The sequence below is a fragment of the Hypoxylon fragiforme genome, assembly GCF_022984875.1.
Source record: "Hypoxylon fragiforme strain CBS 206.31 chromosome Unknown GGS25scaffold_6, whole genome shotgun sequence".
Lineage (NCBI taxonomy): Eukaryota > Fungi > Ascomycota > Sordariomycetes > Xylariales > Hypoxylaceae > Hypoxylon > Hypoxylon fragiforme.
The window spans coordinates 3,485,732-3,495,894 of NW_026054761.1; the positions used below are offsets into that span (position 1 = coordinate 3,485,732).

At 49.1% G+C, this 10,163-nt stretch overlaps 3 protein-coding genes across 3 annotated transcripts; 1 reads left to right on the top strand and 2 right to left on the bottom strand.

Moving 5' to 3' along the window:
• Window positions 1-496: 496 nt before the first annotated feature.
• On the bottom strand, window positions 497-3,132 carry GGS25DRAFT_514924 (actin-domain-containing protein; the record flags this gene model as incomplete). The annotated part of the gene is made up of 6 exons (XM_049263033.1): window positions 497-1,824; window positions 2,079-2,083; window positions 2,166-2,168; window positions 2,365-2,658; window positions 2,755-3,022; window positions 3,084-3,132. The coding sequence occupies 6 exons, from the start codon at window positions 3,130-3,132 to the stop codon at window positions 497-499; spliced, it is 1,947 nt and encodes a 648-aa protein (XP_049116183.1).
• A 1,464-nt stretch (window positions 3,133-4,596) lies between these two features.
• On the top strand, window positions 4,597-6,644 carry GGS25DRAFT_497418 (Aldo/keto reductase). Its single transcript, XM_049261617.1, has one exon. It carries the CDS (start codon window positions 5,225-5,227, stop codon window positions 6,464-6,466), a length of 1,242 nt encoding a protein of 413 aa, XP_049116184.1. The 5' UTR covers window positions 4,597-5,224; the 3' UTR covers window positions 6,467-6,644.
• A 148-nt stretch (window positions 6,645-6,792) lies between these two features.
• GGS25DRAFT_350007 (uncharacterized protein) lies at window positions 6,793-10,163 on the bottom strand. Its single transcript, XM_049258035.1, has 2 exons — window positions 9,583-10,163; window positions 6,793-9,513 (listed from the first exon to the last, which is right to left on the bottom strand). Exons 1-2 carry the CDS (start codon window positions 9,967-9,969, stop codon window positions 7,360-7,362), a joined length of 2,541 nt encoding a protein of 846 aa, XP_049116185.1. The 5' UTR covers window positions 9,970-10,163; the 3' UTR covers window positions 6,793-7,359.

A 10,163-nucleotide genomic window follows, 5' to 3' on the forward strand; every position in this document is an offset into this window, starting at 1 on the left:
AGATGATGCAGGTGGTTATTGCATTAGGCTCTATTGGATAGTAAAGTATCACCAGCAAATGCGTATCATTCAATAGATGATATCGCATGTATTTTCTGCTAAACAGGTCGGGGATATGTTATATACCTACCTGCTTAGGTAGATATACAGTAACTACGTGAACTCCCAGTTTCAGCTCTCGTAGAAACTCAGTCAAGATAGAATCCAGTCAATGTATGAGCAACTTACCCTTGAAACGGATGACCTCAAGGGGACGGGCATTGTAACTTAGGTACGAAGCCAGATCCTCCCATGTACCATATTGACGTACGTTGTAGAAGTAGAATCTCCGCAATGCCCTTTTTGAACCGTGTTACCTACGCGAAGGACTCGTAAGCCACAATTAGGTATACTTAGCGAGGTAGGTACCATTTGGCTGAGTCTTAGGTCTTGAGACAGTGTAGTGTATGGTAATGTGCTTTTGAATAATAATGAACAACCTGGTAACGAGGCCGAATCAAGGGTCCAGGCCAGTCGAAAACTTACGCGCCACCCAAGCTGCTCCGAATTCTTCATACTCTTCCTTTGTGACGGATAGTGTGTTGATGTGCTCATGTTTGGCTAAGTTTGCGCCGCCGAGCCAAGTGCTTGTTATTGGGTTGACAGGGCGGGCAACCCGCACGAAACATTCTTCTGGGGCAAGTTGGACAATTTCTTTTTGTAGTCGCTCGACGAATCCTTCAAAGAACGAGTTGCCACCAACCACGACGATGTTGGAAAGGAGACCAGGCCATAACCCAACAGGTAAAGTGCGCAAGGACTGCATGACAAGGTCTGCAATTCCTGGCTGGCGTAGACCTATATCTGAAGGATGAAATAAAAGTTCGGGGACGGTGAAGCGTTCGTTTCTGAGGGTCAAGACATCCTCGCTGGACTCGCCCGCTCGCCCGACAGCTAACTTCCTTGCCTTCGAAGCCAGCATCGGGTCAAACTCGCGGACAATGCCGTGCATCCTTGTATGGAAATCCGGGAGTACGTAATCCTTGGCTACCCCTCCACCACGGAGAAAGTCTTCTCGGGGCTCCCCTCTGGTTCCTTTCCAACTACGCTCGAGATCACCTTTGAAGTCGAGGGAAATATAGCAGGCGGCTTCCTTCATTTCGTTGACGATATAGTTTTCGTTGCGCATATCATAATGACGGAGGGAAAGTAGCCGCGTCAAATAGTTGGTCAAAAGTTTCCCTCCCACGTCAAGCCGACGGATGGCAGGATGGATAGGCCTGCCTTGGAATATTGGGGTTATTGTGGTATGGGAATATCCCGAGTCGATAAGCAAGAGGATTTCGGCCGGGAGCTGTGCGATGGTTCCGGAGTCTCGCGGTGTGCGTAGGATACCTTGGACATCGTGATACGCATTGAAAGATGGGCCAATGCCCCGGTAATAACTAGCAAAGCCAAACTCTTCGAACACCATCTGATCACAGTTGGCTTGGAGAACAGGGAGAGAATTGGATGGCTCGGCAAGTAATAATCTAGTCTCCGAAGGGTCACATCTTTGAGGCGCTTTATCGTCGAAGAATTCATGCTCCCATATCTCTTTTTCGGCCTCCCAGTTCACCACAAAGCCTTTCTCAACAGGTCGTCTAAGAGCGACTTCGCTGAAGTCGACGCACCTTTCGAGGTCAGAAGCAATGTAAACCTTCTTGCTACGATCTCTTGCAATGCAATTGGGTATGACGCGAGGCTCGTCGACAACATCGCCAGTGACGTATCCGGCTTTTATGGTGTGCGCGCCGTTATCGAGAACCAGAGTTCGAGACGGTTGTGACGGTTGGTGCGTTTTGGCTTTTTTCGTCGGTGCCATGGCGGGCAGCAGTTGAAACGATTCGAACCAATATTAGGGTGATGAGCAGAGCGGCGGCGCAGGTTATCGCAATATGTTTCTGGGTTGGCTTTTAGGTTGAAAGGTTTTTGTTTGGATTTGTATTTGGAGACAGGACATAGAATAATAGTACAGTACATGGTAGGTTTCGAAATATGCAGGTACTATACCTCTTATGGTTATATATCTTCTACGTACATAGCTGCTGGATACCTACATAGTCTATGAACCTAGGCAGTCAACTTACATAATCATTCTAACTATATCTGATAATCGTATATAGCCCCTTTAGTTGATTACATACCTGCTATACCTGTATATCACATAAAATACCAATATCAAGTTTCGTCATTTTGTTCTTTTTCTAATATCCTTCGACTATTACTCCCTTCTCCTCCCAGAATGTTAAAGCTCTTTCCTACACTGTTCATAAGCCCAATTTACCCCATAAACTCTTCAGATCGGCCTTTGTAACCTACTTGGGGGTGTTTGTCGTCACCCACTCTTCAAACTTGTCCGATCGAGCCCCAGCCAGGTCGTGGATCCATCGTCCGACGTTGTCATGGATGCTGAATCCAGACTCTGGGCTTGCTGGCTCCTCGACTGCCGTTTTAGAGAAAGCATACGCAAAGCTTGTATCTCCGGCCCCATTGAGGATGAATGGGTTTCCGTCAAAGTCGGTCCAACTTGCGCACCCCGTGCAAAGCGCCGTGAATTTGAAATGCGTCTCATTAACGGTCGTGCCCTTCAGTACGGTGTACGCAGCATCATCGTACGTGCCGGGTACATAATAGCCACTATTCGGTCATCAGTATCAGGTATCGCCTTTCGCTTGTGCTAAGACTAGTGACTAGTCGAAGTCCGCTGGGTGGTCATCAGGATATAGTACTCACGTAGCTTGGCGCGAGGAATGTTGAACCGTAGTCCCATCATGCCACACCACAGTCAGGGGGTTATATGTCATCTGTCCACCCCAAGCCCACCCGGCCCATCCCAACGCAACAGGCGCTTCGATTTGAATAATCACATCGTAGCTAGCATCGCCACTTGCTTCCGCTGGGAGGGCGAGCCGATAGGTGATACCGTCGGTGCTCGTGTAGGACTGAAATGTGATTCCAGTATCGGCATCAACGTACGGAGTGGTGTCTGTCTGAGCAAGGGCTATTTGCACTGTGAGTACAGAGCTGTTTTCACGTTTTTAACAATAAAGACTGCCACTCACCAGAGCCAGCAAGGCCAACTGCGGTAGTAGTGAGTGTAGTCCACTTCATGATTATTTCCTACTACTTGATGGTGTATACGATCTGATCTAGGTGACTCGGTCAGCACGAGTGTCTGGAAGGAGGCCGCTACACTTTATATGTACAATATAAATTGAACAAGATTTAATCTGGAAAGCTCTCTCCGAAAGAACCAATACGGGTAGACCAATATAGCATCCTTGCAAATCAAGGTACCATCTATGTTACCACGATGTATCCTCTCCATGATGTAAGATCAAGGGGGGCGTCGTGGTTCCCTGCAACGTTTGTTTATAGGATGTGCATCCTCGAACGCGGCTGAAATCTAACGTGGCATAAATTAAGCTTGCAAGTGTAGACGACAGTATCCGATGTAAATTTCATACCTGGAGGTAAGTAGGCATCTATCGTAACCGATGGGGTTCAGATCTCTGACTCCTTTCCCATACATTTGGGAATGGAGTATATGATTCCGCTACGGGGGAGCCCCGAGATAGGAAAATACATGAGGATATCCTTACAATCAATAGCATGTGTTTGGTACAAGACCGAGCGAGGGCCGCCAATGCACATCTATGTCAAGGGCAAAACTGCATTAGTTTTACATTGAACCTGATTGGAGTGTCCGGGTTCCTGGCTAGGATTCCCGGAGTCGATATTAGGCTGAATCTTGAAGCAGTGCCACTTCCTATCTACCTTCCGTACAAGCTTTTGGAAATCACATATTCGTCACATAATACCCACGACCATCTCGCATTATTGATACACGGTGGAATGTGTGATGATCGGTGTTGTTCTAGGTATATCTAATGCCTTCTAACCCTACCTTGTATGATTTATCCTGGAATTGCATACCTGGATCAATTTCTCCGAAAAATATCTCTGTCTACAAAAAAATCACTGATAACTTGGAAACTAGCATGGCGTGGTTGATATGTGATTTAAATGGGTAGTGTTTCTAAGATCATGTTGCCAGTATACATAGGTATTCAGGTAGGTAATGGACATTCTATAAAATGACTCCCACTATGCGTCGTGAACGTGTCCAAATGGTAATTCCTGATATAGAAGAATGAATGCTAGGGACTTTTAGAGGCCTTTAATATACATATCCTTACTGGGTAGGTAGGTGGATATACCTTTGAAAGACTAGGTTGATAGACGAAGAGTATTATCGATGGCCATCACGAGCTGACGCTTAATATATGACTGGGAAATAATGTAAAAAATAAGGTAAATAAGAGATTAGCTCTTGTTATGTTTGATTGCTTGTCATTGCCTTATTCTGGGTCTCTACATGCGCCGGTGCTCGATGACGAAGACATGTGGAAGGCTGACAGTACCCATGGTTCGGATGCTTTCGTCTCGGCAAGTGCCGTACAAGCGCCACATGGCTAACCGGGCGCCGGGAGCGGACTACAGATATAAGGCTTAACTTGCCCCGATGTGTGCGTATGTGACTGATAGGGTAAGAATTAGCGTGGATGACGTGATGAAATATTTTCTTATCTTGCATAACCATCTACTTATCAACATTTCGTCGGCTCGGCTTAAGCGGGCTAAGACACACACCTATTATATTTCCTCACCTCTTGACGTGAGATCTAAACCGAGATCCGTATATTTGTCTCACTTTAATATCCATTGCTGCCCCTTCTTCCATCATGGATAAGCTCATCAGTCCCGTAAATGACTCACCGCATTCTTCGATCCACGACGTCCACCTCTTTGTGGACATCTGGTCATCTAGACCGACTATGGTGATCCCTTGATGATGGCAACAGTAGAATGCCACAAATGTCCCACTCAAGTCCTCCTAGGCAACCTAGTAGCAATTACCTACCTAGTAGTACCTAGTAGGGGCACAGCTTCCCATTGTTAAACATGGACTAACATCGAAGCCCTTACCCCTTTCCAATTAGAAAGATCTATCTCTGGTTTAGCCCAAGCTTTATCCCCCCCACCTGCAACCTGCGAGGACCCTGAAAATCCCTCGAGTTCCTTCACCGGCGATTCGATTGCAATACACTTCTTAAAACCTCTTTACTATACCTCCCGTGTTTGACAGTTACTTCACACATCAATCAACCTACCCGGACCTCCACGTCGGTCTGTTGTTGTCATGATGGGTTCCCTCCCGGACCCTGCCTCTCCTCGCCAGCCCCTCCATGAAGTGATACCTCCCCTGATCTTAGGCACGGCGACATTCAACACACAATATGTTGCGAACCCGTTCGATCTGCCCTCATTATCCATCGTATCTCGCGCCCTCGACCTAGACGTTAAGGCTTTCGACACTTCACCGTATTATGGGCCCTCGGAAATCATCCTGGGCAACGCACTTGCACACCCATCCATCACTTCCAAGCATCCACGCTCGTCTTATTTCCTTGTGACAAAGGCGGGGCGCATCGAGGGCAATGTGTTCGACTACAGCCCTTCTTGGGTACGATATTCGGTGTATCGAAGTTTGGAGAGACTACACACCCCGTACCTAGATTTAGTTTACATGCATGATGTCGAATTCATGCCACCGCAGGAAGTATTGACCGCCGTACGAGAGTTACGTCGTTTGAGGGACGAGGGCGTCATTCGTTACGTAGGAATCAGCGGATACCCTGTCGAGAAACTATGCGCGCTTGCGGAAATGATTAATACAGAGACGAAAGAGCCGCTCGATGCTGTGCTTAGTTACGGTCACTACACGATACAGAACACTACTTTGGGGAGCTCAGCTATAGAACGATTCGAGCGTGCCGGCGTGGATGTTGTTTTGAATGCTAGTATGCTAAATATGGGCTTACTGACTACGAGGGGCGCCGATGCGGGGCCGATGGCCTCGTGGCATCCGAGTCCAGAGCCCCTGAGAAAGGTGTGCCAAGATTTGGTACCCATCGCCGTTGATGCGGGTGAGAAACTAGAAGTCGTCGCGATCCGATGGGCACTTGACAACTGGTCACGAGTCGGTGCTACCAAAGGTGGCCGTAATCCCAAATTACCTGCTGGCCAACGAGTCGGCATCAGCGTCATGGGAATTTCAAGCCTTGCCGAGTTAGAAGAGACTTGTCGGGTTTTCCAAAGCGTGATGGAAGGACTCGAAGAAGAGAGTCTTGACACGGAGCAGGCAAGACGGAGGCAATGGAGTTTGGATCGACGCCAGAAGATACAAGATCTGGTAGAGAAGATGTGGTTAGTTCTAGGACAGTGGAAAAACTACAGCTGGAACAGCCCAGATGCTGGGTTCGTCAACGAGAGAAAGCCTACTGAGATTGGGCTGACGCCTGACGATGGTATTCTCACACAGTATGCTGCGAAATCACATGTCAGTGTGAAGGTTGAGGAGTTGCCAGCAGTTGCTACATAGTAACCCTATCATTACAGTAAACGAGTATGTCGGATGTCGGCACGGCCCTTGGAAGTATTAGAACTTTCCACTCGAGGCTTTGCCTTCTTACTCCCTCCTCCTATCATAATATTATAGACTAGGTACCTCTAATTCAGAAACAATATTTCCACTTGATTGACCAAATTTCATAATCTCTGGCCTGAGTTAGTCAATTATGTACCTACTAACCTAGGCAGTCTCTTTGGCAAAAGTCATGCGGTGAAGATGAGATTCTCAACTAGGTACCTAGGTAGATAGGGTTAAACTAAGTATCTTGACCTTTATAATGAATGTAAGTAGTAGAGTTATAGTACAATTATCAAGTGGTTTAAGAATTCTTGACGAGTGGAACTTGTTTAGGTAGGTAATAGTTGAGAATTCCTATAGCTTAACAACGGCCAGCATTTTAATAGTATAGTCAGATGAGGCGCATAACCCATGCACCCATCTTTCACCTTTACTAGGTAGGTAGGTACTTTATCTGAGGTTAACTCTGAAAGACTACCTAGTAAGCTGGTAAATCTACCTACTACTCTCGAGTCTACTAACAAAACCCAACGACTCTTCCAGTAGCGCTGAGTAAACACAAGGAAACTACGAAATATTTGGGAAAGCAATTTCCGACAAGGTCCTTCTTTACCGGATCTCGCCGCTCGTTGACATCGCTTTGCGAGGGAATACCACCTTATTATCACGACCGAATGCCAACTATCTACCTATGTATACATCCCTCAACTCCGAACTAGAAAAATGACGATAGTGCCTACCACCTCCTTTAATGCAGATATCCATGATCCTTACTTGCTATTATCGCCCATTTATTGGACAAACGTAGAGAAAACAAAAGGAAACAATAAGGAACAAAGTTGCCTTTATTGCGTAACCTCGTGCGGCCTCTCTGCCGTATCGACATGCCCAAGTTGCTTAGCGTCTTCGTTGTCATCATTGGCAGGTGCCGGCGTTTCGGGGGTAACCATAACGTGAGGCGGGGAGGCACCATCTCCCCTGCTTTCTCCCGGGGTTTGCCTATTCTCACCCGTCATAAGTTTCGGCAAAGCTTCCTTGCCTTCTCCCTCTCCGGCCACCACATCCGTGGCATGTTCTATATGCTCACCGTGGGCCTTCTCAGCATCCGCAGATTTGCTACCCGAACTTGCATCTTCAACGGCTGGTGACTGAGCTTCGCCATCTATCGGAACGCCAACCATCTCTGCCAAGCTCCTAAAGTTAAACATCGATTCAAGATTCGTATTGTCGCCCTCCTCACTACGGCCAGCTAAACCAAGGCCGCCTGACCTCGACATTTCGGACTCGGCCCCTACGTTTCGGCCGGTATAGCTGCCTGGCATACTGTCGACTCCGCTAGAGCTGACCGAGCTAGCATTGCTCATCTGCCGTAGATGTGACGACCCTCGCGAGGGCTGAGACGGCACTGGAATAGGTAGGGATGGACCTCCAGAAATTTCATATTGTTCCCCATCATTCTCCCTACGATCGATTGCTTTCCCCTTGTCACTTGTCGAAGCTTCAGCGGATCTGGGTAATTGGCCCGCTGATCCACCATGGCTCTGCTGGGCGGCAGAGGTACTGCTCGCTCCGGCCACCGGCGTTTCTACACGCAGGTTGCTGGCAGCACTATTGCCTCGCCTGCGCCCGAGACCCAGACTAAGAGTACTCGCGCTGGCGCCACTGCCGCTGCCACCATACACGTCTCCCTTCTTTTTGGCCGCCTTTCGCTCTTCCTTCTCACGCTTTTTGCTTTCCTTGCGCGCTTCCTTATCTGCCTTCTTGCGACGCTCTTCCTCATCGGCTAGACTCAATCGTATTGCTTCTGCCATCATAAGGTTTTCGAGGTGTGCGGCGTCTATTCGCTCACGAGGAGGACCCGATCGGCTGGAAGGGGTCTGAGGAGTAGGTTCTGGGCCAGAGCGGTTGTCCGCTCCACCATCGTTGGCTTGAGGGTTGGAACTACTGCTGGGACTCTCGTTGCCACGATAACCTCTGCGGCCAAACCGGGATGATCGACCAAATATTGTGCGCGATTCCTGATTGCCCATAACAAAGGCCGCATGATGCAGGGCATCCGCAGCTGCTGCCCTGCGACGTTGTTGAGCCCGAGCCGCGGCTAGTTTCGTAGACCAGTCAGGCCGGACACGGTCGGTGGTGATAACTCCAGGCGCGTTGGCCGACACACTTTGCGTTCTCCGGCGATTAGCAGGGGATAAAGGCGCAGCGGAAGCCGGTGACAGGTTTGAGTTGAGAGAGCTGGAAGACGACATGGCCGTGCTCATAGCACCCAAGGTCGAAGGGCTGAAAGCGTACGTCAAACCACGGCGGAAAGGAGGGGCCTCATATGTCACGCCAAACTCTGTTTGAGTGCAATATGGGCATTTGGCTGGTTCCATGACGAGTTCACCGTCGTGATCCTCGGGGCTCGCCGGCGTTTGGGTTGTTTCTCCGTCAACGTGATGCTCGGGATAATGTGGATCAGGGCGTTTGATTTGTACGAAGCACTCGCTGCAGATGATCTGGCAGCAACAACGTGTACGATTCAGATATGGGGGATAGTACATGAGGCAGAGCGGACATTCAATACCCTCCTTGTACAGAAAAACCTCGAGAGGTTGTCCGTTCACAAAAGGGTCGTGGGGCAGGCTTATTTCCCGTGGCGTAATGATATCTGTATTTGATCCATTTCGAGAAAGGTTTAAAGCGGCCGCCAGAGACTTCTTCTGCGGTTTGAAAGGCGAGCTGGATTTTGAAGGGAGAGGCGATGTGGGGGAAGAAGGCATGGTCGAGCCAGGATAGTCGGAAGGGACTGAAAGTGTTCTAGGGCCTATCGGGACGGTAAGATTTGACGATGTGACTGCGGGCTCCGCGGGCCTCGGCTGCGGTATGAGATTCTCTGGGACTTGGTCGGCGGGGGGGATCTCGATTCCTCGTGCTGCGGCGATTATCTGATGCTCAGCCCAGCTCTCGTTGAAGTCGTCAAGTCCACGCCAAAAAGGCGCCAGTCTTCTCTCGATCTATTGGGGAAAAAAAAAGTCAGATACGTCATAGGCCTAACCACTAGTAAGCTGAAGCATGCTGTTTACCTGTAATTGGCGGACCACCGGCTTGTTGAAGTCTTCGGATGCCGTGTAAACGCCCATCGTAACTAAATAGCCCCCGTCAACCTGCTCTTCTCTCATGCTGCGGTCGCGTTCCTTAGCTCGAGCGACTCGCTCCCTCTCCAATCTTCGGGCTTCTTTCTCCTGTTTCGTCTCTCGGTGTTCGAACGGGGCATCTTGGTTACGGGCATTCGAGGAGCCACCAAAGGACAAGCCCAAACCGCCCAAGTCAGCTCGACTAGTACGCCTTGATCGATCTGGAAGTTGCCCATGGTATCCGGCTCCAGTGGAACTTCCTCCAGGGTCTAGGTGCGAACCGTGGGGTCCCATGCGGGAGCCGCCCCTCGAGTCTTTCGTATGCGTATTCCCCATGGCCAGAGATGCTATGCCGGTGATCTCCAACTCCAACTGCTGATATACCAAATGTGATTAGAAGATACGATGCGCAAAGGATATCGTTGATCGTTGAGTTCGCCCTGGAGAATTTATCGACAGAATGAGCTCATGTAGAGGCATGCACGGTGTGGGATGGTAAACCGACGAGGTCGAAGAATTCCAGGAATGTC